This window comes from Zootermopsis nevadensis, unplaced genomic scaffold (genome assembly GCF_977971745.1).
Source record: "Zootermopsis nevadensis isolate Lab colony 2312 unplaced genomic scaffold, Znev_1.0 Znev_ptg000028l, whole genome shotgun sequence".
Lineage (NCBI taxonomy): Eukaryota > Metazoa > Arthropoda > Insecta > Blattodea > Termopsidae > Zootermopsis > Zootermopsis nevadensis.
In genome coordinates, this window is record NW_028259160.1 from 840,651 (window position 1) to 862,572 (window position 21,922).

General features: G+C 40.7%; 1 protein-coding gene across 7 annotated transcripts in view; it reads right to left on the reverse strand.

The window, feature by feature from the left end:
• Positions 1–21,922, reverse strand: part of LOC110839051 (uncharacterized protein CG13380) — a 70,126-nt gene that overhangs the window by 41,669 nt on the left and 6,535 nt on the right. For 5 of the 7 annotated variants that reach the window (XM_087356941.1, XM_087356938.1, XM_087356942.1 and 2 more), the window contains 2 exons: positions 19,956–20,114; positions 16,909–19,117 (listed from right to left, as the gene is read on the reverse strand). In XM_087356941.1, coding sequence (XP_087213067.1) covers positions 19,028–19,117; positions 19,956–20,111 — 246 coding nt within the window. In that variant the 5' untranslated portion in view covers positions 20,112–20,114 and the 3' untranslated portion in view covers positions 16,909–19,027. Of the gene's footprint in view, positions 1–16,908; positions 19,118–19,955; positions 20,115–21,003; positions 21,337–21,922 lie in introns of those variants that run through there. The other 2 variants (XM_087356943.1, XR_015537366.1) reach the window with 2 other exon arrangements.

Genomic DNA, 21,922 nt, shown 5'->3' on the forward strand with positions numbered 1-21,922 from the left:
GGGAAGCAGAGATCGGGTGATGCAGACACCGAGTCAAGCATGTACAGGCTGATGCACACACCGCACAAGCAGAGACCGGTGAGGCGCATGACGAGTGACGCAGAGACCTTGTTAACCAGAGACGGAGTCAAGCACAGACATGGTGAATCACACACCGTGTACAGCAGATACCGGCTGTCTCACATTCTGAGTACGGCTGAGACTGTGTGAAGTAGACAGTGCGGCGGAGTCTAGCCCTGATAGGGATGGGACAGGTCAAATTTAGAAGAAAAAAATTACAAATTTTTCGAAAAATCAAAAAACGCTGCAAACCTTCTGAAATGCGCACAAAACCAAAAATTTTCGGAAAATTCGGAAAAAAATTAAAAGTTGAAAATTTTCAAAAATTCTTAGTTTTGTGCGCTTTTTGCGCGATTTCCCACGTTTTTCGGTTTTTCGAAATTTTTCGAAAAAATTGAAATTTCTCAAAGGGGTACCCCTTTGAGAATTTTCAAAAATTTTCGAAATTTTAAAAAAATTAAAAATGGCTGCAAATGGCGTGAAACGCGAAGAAAACTAAGAATTTTCGAAATTTTCGACAAAAATTTTTAATTCAGCAGAGACGGGTGAGGCACAGCCCTAAACAAGCAGAGAAGTGTGAGACAGAGAGTGAGGCGAAGACGTGGTGAGTCACAGAAAATGGGAAGCAGAGATCGGGTGAGGCAGACACCGAGTCAAGCATGTACAGGCTGATGCACACACCGCATCAAGCAGAGACCGGTGAGGCGCATGACGAGTGACGCAGAGACCTTGTTAACCAGAGACGGAGTCAAGCACAGACCTGGTGAATCACACACCGTGTACAGCAGATACCGGCTGTCTCACATTCTGAGTACGGCTGAGACTGTGTGAAGTAGACAGTGCGGCGGAGTCTAGCCCTGATAGGGATGGGACAGGTCAAATTTAGAAGAAAAAAATTACAAATTTTTCGAAAAATCAAAAAACGCTGCAAACCTTCTGAAATGCGCACAAAACCAAAAATTTTCGGAAAATTCGGAAAAAAATTAAAAGTTGAAAATTTTCAAAAATTCTTAGTTTTGTGCGCTTTTTGCGCGATTTCCCACGTTTTTCGGTTTTTCGAAATTTTTCGAAAAAATTGAAATTTCTCAAAGGGGTACCCCTTTGAGAATTTTCAAAAATTTTCGAAATTTTAAAAAAATTAAAAATGGCTGCAAATGGCGTGAAACGCGAAGAAAACTAAGAATTTTCGAAATTTTCGACAAAAATTTTTAATTCAGCAGAGACGGGTGAGGCACAGCCCTAAACAAGCAGAGAAGTGTGAGACAGAGAGTGAGGCGAAGACGTGGTGAGTCAACGAAAATGGGAAGCAGAGATCGGGTGAGGCAGACACCGAGTCAAGCATGTACAGGCTGATGCACACACCGCATCAAGCAGAGACCGGTGAGGCGCATGACGAGTGACGCAGAGACCTTGTTAACCAGAGACGGAGTCAAGCACAGACCTGGTGAATCACACACCGTGTACAGCAGATACCGGCTGTCTCACATTCTGAGTACGGCTGAGACTGTGTGAAGTAGACAGTGCGGCGGAGTCTAGCCCTGATAGGGATGGGACAGGTCAAATTTAGAAGAAAAAAATTACAAATTTTTCTAAAAATCAAAAAACGCTGCAAACCTTCTGAAATGCGCACAAAACCAAAAATTTTCGGAAAATTCGGAAAAAAATTAAAAGTTGAAAATTTTCAAAAATTCTTAGTTTTGTGCGCTTTTTGCGCGATTTCCCACGTTTTTCGGTTTTTCGAAATTTTTCGAAAAAATTGAAATTTCTCAAAGGGGTACCCCTTTGAGAATTTTCAAAAATTTTCGAAATTTTAAAAAAATTAAAAATGGCTGCAAATGGCGTGAAACGCGAAGAAAACTAAGAATTTTCGAAATTTTCGACAAAAATTTTTAATTCAGCAGAGACGGGTGAGGCACAGCCCTAAACAAGCAGAGAAGTGTGAGACAGAGAGTGAGGCGAAGACGTGGTGAGTCACAGAAAATGGGAAGCAGAGATCGGGTGAGGCAGACACCGAGTCAAGCATGTACAGGCTGATGCACACACCGCATCAAGCAGAGACCGGTGAGGCGCATGACGAGTGACGCAGAGACCTTGTTAACCAGAGACGGAGTCAAGCACAGACCTGGTGAATCACACACCGTGTACAGCAGATACCGGCTGTCTCACATTCTGAGTACGGCTGAGACTGTGTGAAGTAGACAGTGCGGCGGAGTCTAGCTCTGATAGGGATGGGACAGGTCAAATTTAGAAGAAAAAAATTACAAATTTTTCGAAAAATCAAAAAACGCTGCAAACCTTCTGAAATGCGCACAAAACCAAAAATTTTCGGAAAATTCGGAAAAAAATTAAAAGTTGAAAATTTTAAAAAATTCTTAGTTTTGTGCGCTTTTTGCGCGATTTCCCACGTTTTTCGGTTTTTCGAAATTTTTCGAAAAAATTGAAATTTCTCAAAGGGGTACCCCTTTGAGAATTTTCAAAAATTTTCGAAATTTTAAAAAAATTAAAAATGGCTGCAAACGGCGTGAAACGCGAAGAAAACTAAGAATTTTCGAAATTTTCGACAAAAAATTTGATTTCAGCAGAGACGGGTGAGGCACAGCCCTAAACAAGCAGAGAAGTGTGAGACAGAGAGAGTGAGGCGAAGACGTGGTGAGTCACAGAAAATGGGAAGCAGAGATCGGGTGAGGCAGACACCGAGTCAAGCATGTACAGGCTGATGCACACACCGCATCAAGCAGAGACCGTTGAGGCGCATGACGAGTGACGCAGAGACCTTGTTAACCAGAGACGGAGTCAAGCACAGACATGGTGAATCACACACCGTGTACAGCAGATACCGGCTGTCTCACATTCTGAGTACGGCTGAGACTGTGTGAAGTAGACAGTGCGGCGGAGTCTAGCCCTGATAGAGATGGGACAGGTCAAATTTAGAAGAAAAAAATTACAAATTTTTCTAAAAATCAAAAAACGCTGCAAACCTTCTGAAATGCGCACAAAACCAAAAATTTTCGGAAAATTCGGAAAAAAATTAAAAGTTGAAAATTTTCAAAAATTCTTAGTTTTGTGCGCTTTTTGCGCGATTTCCCACGTTTTTCGGTTTTTCGAAATTTTTCGAAAAAATTGAAATTTCTCAAAGGGGTACCCCTTTGAGAATTTTCAAAAATTTTCGAAATTTTAAAAAAATTAAAAATGGCTGCAAATGGCGTGAAACGCGAAGAAAACTAAGAATTTTCGAAATTTTCGACAAAAATTTTTAATTCAGCAGAGACGGGTGAGGCACAGCCCTAAACAAGCAGAGAAGTGTGAGACAGAGAGTGAGGCGAAGACGTGGTGAGTCACAGAAAATGGGAAGCAGAGATCGGGTGAGGCAGACACCGAGTCAAGCATGTACAGGCTGATGCACACACCGCATCAAGCAGAGACCGGTGAGGCGCATGACGAGTGACGCAGAGACCTTGTTAACCAGAGACGGAGTCAAGCACAGACCTGGTGAATCACACACCGTGTACAGCAGATACCGGCTGTCTCACATTCTGAGTACGGCTGAGACTGTGTGAAGTAGACAGTGCGGCGGAGTCTAGCTCTGATAGGGATGGGACAGGTCAAATTTAGAAGAAAAAAATTACAAATTTTTCGAAAAATCAAAAAACGCTGCAAACCTTCTGAAATGCGCACAAAACCAAAAATTTTCGGAAAATTCGGAAAAAAATTAAAAGTTGAAAATTTTAAAAAATTCTTAGTTTTGTGCGCTTTTTGCGCGATTTCCCACGTTTTTCGGTTTTTCGAAATTTTTCGAAAAAATTGAAATTTCTCAAAGGGGTACCCCTTTGAGAATTTTCAAAAATTTTCGAAATTTTAAAAAAATTAAAAATGGCTGCAAACGGCGTGAAACGCGAAGAAAACTAAGAATTTTCGAAATTTTCGACAAAAAATTTGATTTCAGCAGAGACGGGTGAGGCACAGCCCTAAACAAGCAGAGAAGTGTGAGACAGAGAGAGTGAGGCGAAGACGTGGTGAGTCACAGAAAATGGGAAGCAGAGATCGGGTGAGGCAGACACCGAGTCAAGCATGTACAGGCTGATGCACACACCGCATCAAGCAGAGACCGTTGAGGCGCATGACGAGTGACGCAGAGACCTTGTTAACCAGAGACGGAGTCAAGCACAGACATGGTGAATCACACACCGTGTACAGCAGATACCGGCTGTCTCACATTCTGAGTACGGCTGAGACTGTGTGAAGTAGACAGTGCGGCGGAGTCTAGCCCTGATAGAGATGGGACAGGTCAAATTTAGAAGAAAAAAATTACAAATTTTTCTAAAAATCAAAAAACGCTGCAAACCTTCTGAAATGCGCACAAAACCAAAAAGTTTCGGAAAATTCGGAAAAAAATTAAAAGTTGAAAATTTTCAAAAATTCTTAGTTTTGTGCGCTTTTTGCGCGATTTCCCACGTTTTTCGGTTTTTCGAAATTTTTCGAAAAAATTGAAATTTCTCAAAGGGGTACCCCTTTGAGAATTTTCAAAAATTTTCGAAATTTTAAAAAAATTAAAAATGGCTGCAAATGGCGTGAAACGCGAAGAAAACTAAGAATTTTCGAAATTTTCGACAAAAATTTTTAATTTCGCAGAGACGGGTGAGGCACAGCCCTAAACAAGCAGAGAAGTGTGAGACAGAGAGAGTGAGGCGAAGACGTGGTGAGTCACAGAAAATGGGAAGCAGAGATCGGGTGAGGCAGACACCGAGTCAAGCATGTACAGGCTGATGCACACACCGCATCAAGCAGAGACCGGTGAGGCGCATGACGAGTGACGCAGAGACCTTGTTAACCAGAGACGGAGTCAAGCACAGACCTGGTGAATCACACACCGTGTACAGCAGATACCGGCTGTCTCACATTCTGAGTACGGCTGAGACTGTGTGAAGTAGACAGTGCGGCGGAGTCTAGTCCTGATAGGGATGGGACAGGTCAAATTTAGAAGAAAAAAATTACAAATTTTTCGAAAAATCAAAAAACGCTGCAAACCTTCTGAAATGCGCACAAAACCAAAAATTTTCGGAAAATTCGAAAAAAAATTAAAAGTTGAAAATTTTCAAAAATTCTTAGTTTTGTGCGCTTTTTGCGCGATTTCCCACGTTTTTCGGTTTTTCGAAATTTTTCGAAAAAATTGAAATTTCTCAAAGGGGTACCCCTTTGAGAATTTTCAAAAATTTTCGAAATTTTAAAAAAATTAAAAATGGCTGCAAATGGCGTGAAACGCGAAGAAAACTAAGAATTTTCGAAATTTTCGACAAAAATTTTTAATTCAGCAGAGACGGGTGAGGCACAGCCCTAAACAAGCAGAGAAGTGTGAGACAGAGAGTGAGGCGAAGACGTGGTGAGTCACAGAAAATGGGAAGCAGAGATCGGGTGAGGCAGACACCGAGTCAAGCATGTACAGGCTGATGCACACACCGCATCAAGCAGAGACCGGTGAGGCGCATGACGAGTGACGCAGAGACCTTGTTAACCAGAGACGGAGTCAAGCACAGACCTGGTGAATCACACACCGTGTACAGCAGATACCGGCTGTCTCACATTCTGAGTACGGCTGAGACTGTGTGAAGTAGACAGTGCGGCGGAGTCTAGCTCTGATAGGGATGGGACAGGTCAAATTTAGAAGAAAAAAATTACAAATTTTTCGAAAAATCAAAAAACGCTGCAAACCTTCTGAAATGCGCACAAAACCAAAAATTTTCGGAAAATTCGGAAAAAAATTAAAAGTTGAAAATTTTAAAAAATTCTTAGTTTTGTGCGCTTTTTGCGCGATTTCCCACGTTTTTCGGTTTTTCGAAATTTTTCGAAAAAATTGAAATTTCTCAAAGGGGTACCCCTTTGAGAATTTTCAAAAATTTTCGAAATTTTAAAAAAATTAAAAATGGCTGCAAACGGCGTGAAACGCGAAGAAAACTAAGAATTTTCGAAATTTTCGACAAAAAATTTGATTTCAGCAGAGACGGGTGAGGCACAGCCCTAAACAAGCAGAGAAGTGTGAGACAGAGAGAGTGAGGCGAAGACGTGGTGAGTCACAGAAAATGGGAAGCAGAGATCGGGTGAGGCAGACACCGAGTCAAGCATGTACAGGCTGATGCACACACCGCATCAAGCAGAGACCGTTGAGGCGCATGACGAGTGACGCAGAGACCTTGTTAACCAGAGACGGAGTCAAGCACAGACATGGTGAATCACACACCGTGTACAGCAGATACCGGCTGTCTCACATTCTGAGTACGGCTGAGACTGTGTGAAGTAGACAGTGCGGCGGAGTCTAGCCCTGATAGAGATGGGACAGGTCAAATTTAGAAGAAAAAAATTACAAATTTTTCTAAAAATCAAAAAACGCTGCAAACCTTCTGAAATGCGCACAAAACCAAAAATTTTCGGAAAATTCGTAAAAAAATTAAAAGTTGAAAATTTTCAAAAATTCTTAGTTTTGTGCGCTTTTTGCGCGATTTCCCACGTTTTTCGGTTTTTCGAAATTTTTCGAAAAAATTGAAATTTCTCAAAGGGGTACCCCTTTGAGAATTTTCAAAAATTTTCGAAATTTTAAAAAAATTAAAAATGGCTGCAAATGGCGTGAAACGCGAAGAAAACTAAGAATTTTCGAAATTTTCGACAAAAATTTTTAATTTCGCAGAGACGGGTGAGGCACAGCCCTAAACAAGCAGAGAAGTGTGAGACAGAGAGAGTGAGGCGAAGACGTGGTGAGTCACAGAAAATGGGAAGCAGAGATCGGGTGAGGCAGACACCGAGTCAAGCATGTACAGGCTGATGCACACACCGCATCAAGCAGAGACCGGTGAGGCGCATGACGAGTGACGCAGAGACCTTGTTAACCAGAGACGGAGTCAAGCACAGACCTGGTGAATCACACACCGTGTACAGCAGATACCGGCTGTCTCACATTCTGAGTACGGCTGAGACTGTGTGAAGTAGACAGTGCGGCGGAGTCTAGTCCTGATAGGGATGGGACAGGTCAAATTTAGAAGAAAAAAATTACAAATTTTTCGAAAAATCAAAAAACGCTGCAAACCTTCTGAAATGCGCACAAAACCAAAAATTTTCGGAAAATTCGAAAAAAAATTAAAAGTTGAAAATTTTCAAAAATTCTTAGTTTTGTGCGCTTTTTGCGCGATTTCCCACGTTTTTCGGTTTTTCGAAATTTTTCGAAAAAATTGAAATTTCTCAAAGGGGTACCCCTTTGAGAATTTTCAAAAATTTTCGAAATTTTAAAAAAATTAAAAATGGCTGCAAATGGCGTGAAACGCGAAGAAAACTAAGAATTTTCGAAATTTTCGACAAAAATTTTGAATTCAGCAGAGACGGGTGAGGCACAGCCCTAAACAAGCAGAGAAGTGTGAGACAGAGAGTGAGGCGAAGACGTGGTGAGTCACAGAAAATGGGAAGCAGAGATCGGGTGAGGCAGACACCGAGTCAAGCATGTACAGGCTGATGCACACACCGCATCAAGCAGAGACCGGTGAGGCGCATGACGAGTGACGCAGAGACCTTGTTAACCAGAGACGGAGTCAAGCACAGACATGGTGAATCACACACCGTGTACAGCAGATACCGGCTGTCTCACATTCTGAGTACGGCTGAGACTGTGTGAAGTAGACAGTGCGGCGGAGTCTAGCCCTGATAGGGATGGGACAGGTCAAATTTAGAAGAAAAAAATTACAAATTTTTCTAAAAATCAAAAAACGCTGCAAACCTTCTGAAATGCGCACAAAACCAAACATTTTCGGAAAATTCGGAAAAAAATTAAAAGTTGAAAATTTTCAAAAATTCTTAGTTTTGTGCGCTTTTTGGACGATTTCCCACGTTTTTCGGTTTTTCGAAATTTTTCGAAAAAATTGAAATTTCTCAAAGGGGTACCCCTTTGAGAATTTTCAAAAATTTTCGAAATTTTAAAAAAATTAAAAATGGCTGCAAATGGCGTGAAACGCGAAGAAAACTAAGAATTTTCGAAATTTTCGACAAAATTTTTTAATTTCGCAGAGACGGGTGAGGCACAGCCCTAAACAAGCAGAGAAGTGTGAGACAGAGAGAGTGAGGCGAAGACGTGGTGAGTCACAGAAAATGGGAAGCAGAGATCGGGTGAGGCAGACACCGAGTCAAGCATGTACAGGCTGATGCACACACCGCATCAAGCAGAGACCGGTGAGGCGCATGACGAGTGACGCAGAGACCTTGTTAACCAGAGACGGAGTCAAGCACAGACCTGGTGAATCACACACCGTGTACAGCAGATACCGGCTGTCTCACATTCTGAGTACGGCTGAGACTGTGTGAAGTAGACAGTGCGGCGGAGTCTAGTCCTGATAGGGATGGGACAGGTCAAATTTAGAAGAAAAAAATTACAAATTTTTCGAAAAATCAAAAAACGCTGCAAACCTTCTGAAATGCGCACAAAACCAAAAATTTTCGGAAAATTCGTAAAAAAATTAAAAGTTGAAAATTTTCAAAAATTCTTAGTTTTGTGCGCTTTTTGCGCGATTTCCCACGTTTTTCGGTTTTTCGAAATTTTTCGAAAAAATTGAAATTTCTCAAAGGGGTACCCCTTTGAGAATTTTCAAAAATTTTCGAAATTTTAAAAAAATTAAAAATGGCTGCAAATGGCGTGAAACGCGAAGAAAACTAAGAATTTTCGAAATTTTCGACAAAAATTTTGAATTCAGCAGAGACGGGTGAGGCACAGCCCTAAACAAGCAGAGAAGTGTGAGACAGAGAGTGAGGCGAAGACGTGGTGAGTCACAGAAAATGGGAAGCAGAGATCGGGTGAGGCAGACACCGAGTCAAGCATGTACAGGCTGATGCACACACCGCATCAAGCAGAGACCGGTGAGGCGCATGACGAGTGACGCAGAGACCTTGTTAACCAGAGACGGAGTCAAGCACAGACATGGTGAATCACACACCGTGTACAGCAGATACCGGCTGTCTCACATTCTGAGTACGGCTGAGACTGTGTGAAGTAGACAGTGCGGCGGAGTCTAGCCCTGATAGGGATGGGACAGGTCAAATTTAGAAGAAAAAAATTACAAATTTTTCGAAAAATCAAAAAACGCTGCAAACCTTCTGAAATGCGCACAAAACCAAACATTTTCGGAAAATTCGGAAAAAAATTAAAAGTTGAAAATTTTCAAAAATTCTTAGTTTTGTGCGCTTTTTGGACGATTTCCCACGTTTTTCGGTTTTTCGAAATTTTTCGAAAAAATTGAAATTTCTCAAAGGGGTACCCCTTTGAGAATTTTCAAAAATTTTCGAAATTTTAAAAAAATTAAAAATGGCTGCAAATGGCGTGAAACGCGAAGAAAACTAAGAATTTTCGAAATTTTCGACAAAATTTTTTAATTTCGCAGAGACGGGTGAGGCACAGCCCTAAACAAGCAGAGAAGTGTGAGACAGAGAGAGTGAGGCGAAGACGTGGTGAGTCACAGAAAATGGGAAGCAGAGATCGGGTGAGGCAGACACCGAGTCAAGCATGTACAGGCTGATGCACACACCGCATCAAGCAGAGACCGGTGAGGCGCATGACGAGTGACGCAGAGACCTTGTTAACCAGAGACGGAGTCAAGCACAGACCTGGTGAATCACACACCGTGTACAGCAGATACCGGCTGTCTCACATTCTGAGTACGGCTGAGACTGTGTGAAGTAGACAGTGCGGCGGAGTCTAGTCCTGATAGGGATGGGACAGGTCAAATTTAGAAGAAAAAAATTACAAATTTTTCGAAAAATCAAAAAACGCTGCAAACCTTCTGAAATGCGCACAAAACCAAAAATTTTCGGAAAATTCGTAAAAAAATTAAAAGTTGAAAATTTTCAAAAATTCTTAGTTTTGTGCGCTTTTTGCGCGATTTCCCACGTTTTTCGGTTTTTCGAAATTTTTCGAAAAAATTGAAATTTCTCAAAGGGGTACCCCTTTGAGAATTTTCAAAAATTTTCGAAATTTTAAAAAAATTAAAAATGGCTGCAAATGGCGTGAAACGCGAAGAAAACTAAGAATTTTCGAAATTTTCGACAAAAATTTTGAATTCAGCAGAGACGGGTGAGGCACAGCCCTAAACAAGCAGAGAAGTGTGAGACAGAGAGTGAGGCGAAGACGTGGTGAGTCACAGAAAATGGGAAGCAGAGATCGGGTGAGGCAGACACCGAGTCAAGCATGTACAGGCTGATGCACACACCGCATCAAGCAGAGACCGGTGAGGCGCATGACGAGTGACGCAGAGACCTTGTTAACCAGAGACGGAGTCAAGCACAGACCTGGTGAATCACACACCGTGTACATTAGATACCGGCTGTCTCACATTCTGAGTACGGCTGAGACTGTGTGAAGTAGACAGTGCGGCGGAGTCTAGTCCTGATAGGGATGGGACAGGTCAAATTTAGAAGAAAAAAATTACAAATTTTTCGAAAAATCAAAAAACGCTGCAAACCTTCTGAAATGCGCACAAAACCAAACATTTTCGGAAAATTCGGAAAAAATTAAAAGTTGAAAATTTTCAAAAATTCTTAGTTTTGTGCGCTTTTTGGACGATTTCCCACGTTTTTCGGTTTTTCGAAATTTTTCGAAAAAATTGAAATTTCTCAAAGGGGTACCCCTTTGAGAATTTTCAAAAATTTTCGAAATTTTAAAAAAATTAAAAATGGCTGCAAATGGCTGCAAATGGCGTGAAACGCGAAGAAAACTAAGAATTTTCGAAATTTTCGACAAAAATTTTTAATTCAGCAGAGACGGGTGAGGCACAGCCCTAAACAAGCAGAGAAGTGTGAGACAGAGAGAGTGAGGCGAAGACGTGGTGAGTCACAGAAAATGGGAAGCAGAGATCGGGTGAGGCAGACACCGAGTCAAGCATGTACAGGCTGATGCACACACCGCATCAAGCAGAGACCGGTGAGGCGCATGACGAGTGACGCAGAGACCTTGTTAACCAGAGACGGAGTCAAGCACAGACCTGGTGAATCACACACCGTGTACAGCAGATACCGGCTGTCTCACATTCTGAGTACGGCTGAGACTGTGTGAAGTAGACAGTGCGGCGGAGTCTAGCCCTGATAGGGATGGACAGGTCAAATTTAGAAGAAAAAAATTACAAATTTTTCGAAAAATCAAAAAACGCTGCAAACCTTCTGAAATGCGCACAAAACCAAACATTTTCGGAAAATTCGGAAAAAAATTAAAAGTTGAAAATTTTCAAAAATTCTTAGTTTTGTGCGCTTTTTGGACGATTTCCCACGTTTTTCGGTTTTTCGAAATTTTTCGAAAAAATTGAAATTTCTCAAAGGGGTACCCCTTTGAGAATTTTCAAAAATTTTCGAAATTTTAAAAAAATTAAAAATGGCTGCAAATGGCGTGAAACGCGAAGAAAACTAAGAATTTTCGAAATTTTCGACAAAAATTTTTAATTTCGCAGAGACGGGTGAGGCACAGCCCTAAACAAGCAGAGAAGTGTGAGACAGAGAGAGTGAGGCGAAGACGTGGTGAGTCACAGAAAATGGGAAGCAGAGATCGGGTGAGGCAGACACCGAGTCAAGCATGTACAGGCTGATGCACACACCGCATCAAGCAGAGACCGGTGAGGCGCATGACGAGTGACGCAGAGACCTTGTTAACCAGAGACGGAGTCAAGCACAGACCTGGTGAATCACACACCGTGTACAGCAGATACCGGCTGTCTCACATTCTGAGTACGGCTGAGACTGTGTGAAGTAGACAGTGCGGCGGAGTCTAGTCCTGATAGGGATGGGACAGGTCAAATTTAGAAGAAAAAAATTACAAATTTTTCGAAAAATCAAAAAACGCTGCAAACCTTCTGAAATGCGCACAAAACCAAAAATTTTCGGAAAATTCGAAAAAAAATTAAAAGTTGAAAATTTTCAAAAATTCTTAGTTTTGTGCGCTTTTTGCGCGATTTCCCACGTTTTTCGGTTTTTCGAAATTTTTCGAAAAAATTGAAATTTCTCAAAGGGGTACCCCTTTGAGAATTTTCAAAAATTTTCGAAATTTTAAAAAAATTAAAAATGGCTGCAAATGGCGTGAAACGCGAAGAAAACTAAGAATTTTCGAAATTTTCGACAAAAATTTTGAATTCAGCAGAGACGGGTGAGGCACAGCCCTAAACAAGCAGAGAAGTGTGAGACAGAGAGTGAGGCGAAGACGTGGTGAGTCACAGAAAATGGGAAGCAGAGATCGGGTGAGGCAGACACCGAGTCAAGCATGTACAGGCTGATGCACACACCGCATCAAGCAGAGACCGGTGAGGCGCATGACGAGTGACGCAGAGACCTTGTTAACCAGAGACGGAGTCAAGCACAGACCTGGTGAATCACACACCGTGTACATTAGATACCGGCTGTCTCACATTCTGAGTACGGCTGAGACTGTGTGAAGTAGACAGTGCGGCGGAGTCTAGTCCTGATAGGGATGGGACAGGTCAAATTTAGAAGAAAAAAATTACAAATTTTTCGAAAAATCAAAAAACGCTGCAAACCTTCTGAAATGCGCACAAAACCAAACATTTTCGGAAAATTCGGAAAAAAATTAAAAGTTGAAAATTTTCAAAAATTCTTAGTTTTGTGCGCTTTTTGGACGATTTCCCACGTTTTTCGGTTTTTCGAAATTTTTCGAAAAAATTGAAATTTCTCAAAGGGGTACCCCTTTGAGAATTTTCAAAAATTTTCGAAATTTTAAAAAAATTAAAAATGGCTGCAAATGGCTGCAAATGGCGTGAAACGCGAAGAAAACTAAGAATTTTCGAAATTTTCGACAAAAATTTTTAATTCAGCAGAGACGGGTGAGGCACAGCCCTAAACAAGCAGAGAAGTGTGAGACAGAGAGAGTGAGGCGAAGACGTGGTGAGTCACAGAAAATGGGAAGCAGAGATCGGGTGAGGCAGACACCGAGTCAAGCATGTACAGGCTGATGCACACACCGCATCAAGCAGAGATCGGTGAGGCGCATGACGAGTGACGCAGAGACCTTGTTAACCAGAGACGGAGTCAAGCACAGACCTGGTGAATCACACACCGTGTACAGCAGATACCGGCTGTCTCACATTCTGAGTACGGCTGAGACTGTGTGAAGTAGACAGTGCGGCGGAGTCTAGCCCTGATAGGGATGGACAGGTCAAATTTAGAAGAAAAAAATTACAAATTTTTCGAAAAATCAAAAAACGCTGCAAACCTTCTGAAATGCGCACAAAACCAAAAATTTTCGGAAAATTCGAAAAAAAATTAAAAGTTGAAAATTTTCAAAAATTCTTAGTTTTGTGCGCTTTTTGCGCGATTTCCCACGTTTTTCGGTTTTTCGAAATTTTTCGAAAAAATTGAAATTTCTCAAAGGGGTACCCCTTTGAGAATTTTCAAAAATTTTCGAAATTTTAAAAAAATTAAAAATGGCTGCAAATGGCGTGAAACGCGAAGAAAACTAAGAATTTTCGAAATTTTCGACAAAAATTTTGAATTCAGCAGAGACGGGTGAGGCACAGCCCTAAACAAGCAGAGAAGTGTGAGACAGAGAGTGAGGCGAAGACGTGGTGAGTCACAGAAAATGGGAAGCAGAGATCGGGTGAGGCAGACACCGAGTCAAGCATGTACAGGCTGATGCACACACCGCATCAAGCAGAGACCGGTGAGGCGCATGACGAGTGACGCAGAGACCTTGTTAACCAGAGACGGAGTCAAGCACAGACATGGTGAATCACACACCGTGTACAGCAGATACCGGCTGTCTCACATTCTGAGTACGGCTGAGACTGTGTGAAGTAGACAGTGCGGCGGAGTCTAGCCCTGATAGGGATGGGACAGGTCAAATTTAGAAGAAAAAAATTACAAATTTTTCGAAAAATCAAAAAACGCTGCAAACCTTCTGAAATGCGCACAAAACCAAACATTTTCGGAAAATTCGGAAAAAAATTAAAAGTTGAAAATTTTCAAAAATTCTTAGTTTTGTGCGCTTTTTGGACGATTTCCCACGTTTTTCGGTTTTTCGAAATTTTTCGAAAAAATTGAAATTTCTCAAAGGGGTACCCCTTTGAGAATTTTCAAAAATTTTCGAAATTTTAAAAAAATTAAAAATGGCTGCAAATGGCGTGAAACGCGAAGAAAACTAAGAATTTTCGAAATTTTCGACAAAAATTTTTAATTTCGCAGAGACGGGTGAGGCACAGCCCTAAACAAGCAGAGAAGTGTGAGACAGAGAGAGTGAGGCGAAGACGTGGTGAGTCACAGAAAATGGGAAGCAGAGATCGGGTGAGGCAGACACCGAGTCAAGCATGTACAGGCTGATGCACACACCGCATCAAGCAGAGACCGGTGAGGCGCATGACGAGTGACGCAGAGACCTTGTTAACCAGAGACGGAGTCAAGCACAGACCTGGTGAATCACACACCGTGTACAGCAGATACCGGCTGTCTCACATTCTGAGTACGGCTGAGACTGTGTGAAGTAGACAGTGCGGCGGAGTCTAGTCCTGATAGGGATGGGACAGGTCAAATTTAGAAGAAAAAAATTACAAATTTTTCGAAAAATCGAAAAACGCTGCAAACCTTCTGAAATGCGTACAAAACCAAACATTTTCGGAAAATTCGGAAAAAAATTAAAAGTTGAAAATTTTCAAAAATTCTTAGTTTTGTGCGCTTTTTGGACGATTTCCCGTTTTTCGGTTTTTCGAAATTTTTCGAAAAAATTGAAATTTCTCAAAGGGGTACCCCTTTGAGAATTTTCAAAATTTTTCGAAATTTTAAAAAAATTAAAAATGGTTGCAAATGACATGAATCGCGCAGAAATTAACAATTTTCGAAATTTTCGACAAAAATTTTGAATTCAGAATTTTTCAAAAATTCTTGGTTTTGTGCGCTTTTTGGACGATTTCCCACGTTTTTTGATTTTTCTAAGATTTTCGAAAAAATTGAAATTTTAAAAAATAAACATGGTTGCAAATGGCATGAAACGCGAAGAAAACTAACAATTTTCGAAATTTTCGACAAATTTTGAATTCAGAATTTTTCAAAAATTCTTGGTTTTGTGCGCTTTTTGGACGATTTCCCTCGTTTTTTGATTTTTCGAAAATTTTCGAAAAAATTGAAATTTTGAATTCAGAATTTTTCAAAAAATTGTGCGCTTTTTGGACGATGTCCTACGTTTTTCGATTTTTCGAAAATTTTTATATTTTCGTCAAGATGTCTTACAGAGACCGGTCCGTGCAGAACCACAGACATGCACAGACAGTATTCGTCAGACACATTACATCATAAACAGTTCGAGAGAGACCAGTTCTGCAAGGCATCAGGTGGTGGAATTTTGAAAAATTTCAAAATTTTCAAAGAATCAAAAATTGCTTGAAATTCTGCAAAAAGCGCACAAAACCAAAAAAATTGAAAAATTTCATTCAATTTTTTTTTAAAATTTTCAAAAAAAATTGGATTTCTGCGCTTTTCAGACAATTTCCAGCATTTTCTGGTTTTCCGAAGATTTCGAAAAAACTTTTAAATTCTCCCAAAGAGATGCCTGGCAAACTCGGTGAATGCCTCAACCTGTCTCTGCCGGACTCTGCCTGTATCTCACTCGGATGCTGCCTGCCTCGGTGTCTACAACAACCGGCCTCTGCAGGTCCGTGTGAGCCTCACGTGTTGCCTGTCGCACCTCATCTTTTTGAGCCATGTCATACAAAGTCCGGTCCTTGCAGAGCCAAACAGACCGCATTCGTCAGACACAGTACATCAGAAACAGTCCGAGATAGACCAGTTCTGCAGGGCATATCAGGTGCTGGAATTTTGAAAAATTTCAAAATTTTCAAAAAATGCTTGAAATTATCCAAAAAGCGCACTAAACCAAAAAGATTTGAAAATTCCTCTTGGCATAGTGCCAATGCCACTGTTAAATTCTGTATGACAGGCACGACACAGCACAAGCCATGCCACACACCACCATGTCATGTCACAACATACTCCACCAAAGCTCATACCCCTCCCACACATCATCATGCCACATCACAAGCCATGCCAGTCTACACCATGCCACATTACACTAAACACAAAAATCTTCTCCACTGTATTACACCCTTCCCTACTCTATTTTACACTACACCACACCACCAGACCACTGACAGAATTTTTATCTGAAGTAGCTAAAAGTTTTCAACTGTACTTCAGCAGCAGTTTCCAGCCGTTTTATCATTTGACCTTGTTCATTACTGGCAGCAATAGTATTTTTTATTATTTATTTAGTGTTCTGTCTGACGACAGGTCCATATGAACAGGATCCTTCCATCCTTTTCTCGGACTGGGACCTGTTCATATACGTTCTTGGCAGATGATCCAGAAGTGGTTTGCCATTGCCTTCTTCTGTGTGTGAATGGAGTAATTGTTGGGATGCCACGGAGAAACTCTAGAAAAGTAATGTAAAGTAAAGCTGTCCCACTATACGCCATGTAGGCGCTTGGGGGGAGATAAAGTATAGCTCCTACTCATTCTTAACCTTGGCCATAGGTGGGGGTGAGTGGTTATCATCACGCCCCAACCCCATTTTCCCCTGGGAAAGGACCGTGTTGCCCCAGAACCAGTTTGGATGCAGAGGCTAGAGGAAAACTCCTTTGCCCTCGTCAGGGATAGAACCCTGGACATCCAGTCTATAGCCAGTTACTGGACTGACAGAGCTACCCTGCCTCACAAACCTAATTAAGCTATATGTAGTAAATTACGCTGGGGTAATAAATAATGCGCCAGTAATTATTTACATCATTCAAGATTAGGAACAGTTTTATTTCAGCATTGTTAATATCAAACACAGAAGCAGAGATGTAGAGCTGATTCACATTATACTCCAAACAATTATGCAAAAAAAAAAAAAAAATTAAAACTTTTCTCAGGTCTGAAATTTTTCAGGTGAAGACATATTTAACAGGCATAATCTAAACATAGCTAATAATGTGACATGCGCAATGTTCAGATTCAAATCTTATGAGTAAAAGTTGTAACAATTTACTTCAAGTTAGATGTTTCCCAAGTATAATCACCAAATAACAAATTTTAGCAAGTAGTTCAGAACAATGAACCGAAGGCCTCGGAGTAATTGCATTGTAAATCACAATGCTCGAAAGTCTGGATTCACGAATGAAATGCAGCCTCACTATTGTCCTATCTTTGTATAATAGGTGGGTCACGTTTTTAGCTTTTGATTTGTGGCATACGGAATATTTTAAATAAAATCAACATTCTCCACCGTGCAACCATTTGCAAACCAATTCATGCTATAAAATGGCTGCTGCCAAAGAATCATAATATCACGATAATGAACACGTGAATATACTAGAAATATGTAAGATGATTTGGAAAAGCGCGTTTATATCTATTCTTGGGATTCCAATGGCAATCTCAGACATACTCTGAACTAAAATAAGAAAACATCCAATTCAGATATGAATAAGCCCACCATCAAACTTTACAAATTAAATTAAATATCACAACAAACATATTAAGAAGGTGTCGAAGCAAGACATTACTCTTGAATAAAGTCATTTTAACTTCACAGCTCAATATAATTGTGACTACGTGAAATTTAAACAATCAAAGAGTTGGAAAAATAAAGAAAACTTACACCACAGAATTTCTACAGGTATGTATCCTTCAACCCATCTTTTGGAGAGCCCAAAAGAGACACTTATGTTCCGATTTACAACAAGCTCTACCCGTACCACTCGTAAGGATTAGCATAGTTTGCTTTAAGCATCAGCTTTGGGTGTTTAAACCTTGGGATCCACATAACGAATGATGCCTCGGGAACACGTGTGACTTCAAAAAAAGGCATGCAGAAATTTACGGATGATTTACCACACAAAATATGTATTTTGTGCAATATTCAGAATGTTGCTTTACCCCCGGGAAAGGACCCCGGTACCCATTGTAGAGGAGGCTGGGTGGGCCCCAGAGCCGGTCTGGACGCAGAGGCTAGAGGGAAAAATCCTCTGCCCCCGTCGGGGATCGAACCCCTGTCGTCCAGCCCGTAGCTAGTCACTATACTGACTGAGCTATCCCGGCTCATAACTGAAGCAGACATAATACAACAACATAAAGTCTACACACAAAGCAAGTGGAGTAATTTACTACAAATCAGTCTGAAAGAATATTTAAAGAGTGTACAGAAACTCTGATGAAACAAAACTCGAGAAATACAAGAGTATTTCTGAAGGTGAGTATATTAATTTTTCAGGTGTGAAAATCTAACAAAGCAACGACAGAAGTCCAGGTATTGTGACCTGACGTCAATCAAGAACATTATCAGTCTTCCACACACACTATGTTGACTAAGGTGTGTTTTCTTTCCAATTAAACTAATAAATGTTTAAATTACATTTTTCTTTGTTAATAAACTGAGGTAAATACAAAAACGTGAACAACATTTTTACTTAACCTAACCAGCTGAAAATACCTCGACTTCATCACATCATGAACATGAAAACCCGAACAAATCGTAATTTTGTATACACTGAATACCCCCGTATTCACCGTCCTGTAAAACTCTAGCTTTAATGTTCCTTTGGTTTAATAACAACGTCTGTATTATTAATATTATAATTTACCTCAATGTTTTTCAGTTTCAAAGAAGTATGGGTTAACTGACTGTTGTTTCCAGGTCTTCAGCTGTTCAGCAAAATACCAAATTTTCACCAATAAAGCCAGACACTACTTAAAAATACTTTAAACCAACAACACAGTCAACAGTAGTAAAAGAGAGCACTTTCTATATACAATATTCTCCAAATACAAAATATTTACACAATAAAATATTATCCTTGAGCAATGTAACAAACCAGAAAAAGAGATAATTGCAGAATATAACTACGTACCACGAAGAAACCAAATAGAATAAACGTGACAAGCAGATGGGTGCCAGCAACATGCAGTACAAGAAGAACCTGTGTCCTCACTTGATGCTGGTCGTAGTAAATTCCTGCATCATGAAGCTGTACGCCTTGCAACGTGGACACTGCTGTATATCCATCAGATACAGAGTCTGCAATAAACATAGACAATCACTTGTGTCTGTCCGTCTGTCCTGTGTTCCTCATTGAAAGGTCACGAACGTCAAAAGTTTTTCGTTAACTTTCATTACCAAAACCTGACACCTGAACCACTAATAAATAACCAATAATTATAAACTACGTTAGAGATACTGAATGTCGTGGTCGAATAATTAGTACTTTTATTTTTTATTCTGGAAGTCACAGGTTGAAATGTTGACCCAGAGACAAGTACCTCGACTGAAAATTTACATGGTTTTCCTCAGTCCCTCCAGGTAAATGCCGGGATGGTACCTCAAATTAGGCAATCACCGATTCCTTCCACATCCTTTCCGATTAATTATTGATTATAATCCTCTCATTCGACACTATATTATCTGAGATACTGAAAGTGTTATTAAATAAATATAAATAAATAGATGACAGATTTAAATAATGCAAGTGCCTTCAGAGATATGTATGAGGAAGATTCTAGCTGATGGTTCAATGTAGACCTCAGACCAACTAAATTAAAGCTGTTCAAGCTTCATATTTACGTTAAAAATAAAAATTCTGAACCAAGAATGTTAACATGATAATTTAGTTCGGATACCGAAGTCAACTGTACAAGATACTGTTGAGTGGTTAGCATTCATATATAGGAGGTCCCTGGTTCAAATTTCTAATAGCTTTTACGGTTTTCCTCAGTACCTCCAAACAAATACTAGAATGTGTGTTCAAGAGGCCAAAGCTACTTCCTCCCAAGTGTTTTCCAATTTATGGCCAGTGTTAACAAATGAGAAATCTATTCATTTAACTCGTTATCATGGAAGACAATAACGAAATGCTTACCAACTTGTGTTTAGGGCATGTTTTCCGAATCCTCCCCTTCGTAATGTAACCACAAACATTGCATAGCACATTGGTGTCGGGGCGTGTACACACGCACTTGTGTTCCTCCTGGTCCAGAGACACGCCCCTCCCTCGCCCAAGATTGCCCCTGTTCATCCTCTGCAATGCATCAAACACTGTGTGTAGGGCTGAGAAATGTCAACAAAACATGTCTGAGAGGATGCTTTCCAATGGGTTTCCCCACCAACATTCTGTATGCATGTCTTGTCTCCCTACCCATGAGACATATCTGGCTCGTCATATCTCTTTGATTCTGCTGTCATAATAATACCAAAGCACTCATTAATTTGAAGGAACCTGTCACCTGACCCACTACCAAGGGCTACTTGTTTTTCCAACAGTAGTAAAGTATAGCCCCACGAAAACAATAACTTCCCAGAAATAAGCAGTAAGACTTCACAACCATACAAAATATACGAAAAATTTATTGTTGCGTTAACCTTGTTTTGATAAACAAGGGAAAGAGAGAAAAACAAAGATTGAACTCAATTTTCTTCATAGTCGTCACCATGAGAATGTGAAATCTCACAATGAGCAAGTACTCAATCTTTGAGTGCATAATGACATGTCTCTGATTCAGGGACATCCCGACAACAGAGTGCATGCAATTGGGCCAGAAAACAGATATTTAGATATGGCCTACGTGGATCGGTTCATTAAAAAAAAGGGCCACATAGAACACAAAACTAAAGTGGGTATATATTATCGTATAAAGTCGTGTATCGATTGCGCGCGGCTGCCGCGCGAGGCAATGTTCGTTGCTTTCCCTCGCAAAGTCGATACCATGTTGCCGCGCGCGGCAGAACGAACAATGCCGCGCTCGATGCTGGTAACCACGGACACGGTTTTAAACATAAACAAACGAACAAGTTTACCGCGCAGTCGATACACGGCTTAAGAATACAAATGCAATGAACGAAATACACAAAATATACACTGGTGGGACGTCCGCTGGATGACCACGCAATATTCAAAACACCAAACTTACCGGCGGACCATCAACCACAATCAAAAACAAAGTTTAGAAAAAGAATCCGAGACGGGATTTGTAAGTGTCCCTGGTGAAATCCTGTACAGAAGTGGTCTTCCAGTTACCAGGTAACAGTCCCAAGGAATGGACGGAAAAGGTAAAGGGATGGGGGGGAAAGGACAACTGCACATGGCCAACCAGGCAAGTTCATAGAGATCGTAGTACATCAGCCATAACCTCTTTGTTACGGCTGTCCATGGCACAAAATAAACCCCAGACACACTGCCAGCAGTCGGATGGCCAGATGGTATACACACAGGAGACGCAAATCTCCCAACATTTACGGTAAAACTATAAAATTTTCACAAAGATTAGCAACAACACCGAATTTGGCGGCCGGCTGGTTGGCACTCCTGCGTCCTATTCGGCATGAACAAGATTCAAATACCGGCACAGATTTCTAGTAGTTTTCCTCAGTCCTTCCTTTATCTTCTTTCTAGTTCATTATTCATCAATCATGCAATCATTTAACACTCTTGGGACAGCGAGGTTAAACAAATAAAATAGACAACAGATCTTAATTTGGGCTGCTCTGTGGAAAACTCAGTTCACAATGCGCCGACGGTGGTCACTCTCACAACTAAAAATTAATGATGGAAGTGAAATTCAAAATTAATTGTTTCCTGACCGTTTATTGTTCTGCGCTAAAGGAAACTTCGCCTGCCGAATTTTGTCGCGAATTCTTCGGTACGTGTTTGTACGATGTCAACAGAAACATAATTCACGCCATACATAATATGCAAAGTCATGAATTCCATTTTGGGGCTGTACATGCGTTGCATACGCCTTGTTTGTGTCAGTGACGGGCTAAAAAATACGGAACGCTCAATGCCAAATCGTCGTATTCCTACAGAAAAAAAAATCAATCAGCTTCAGT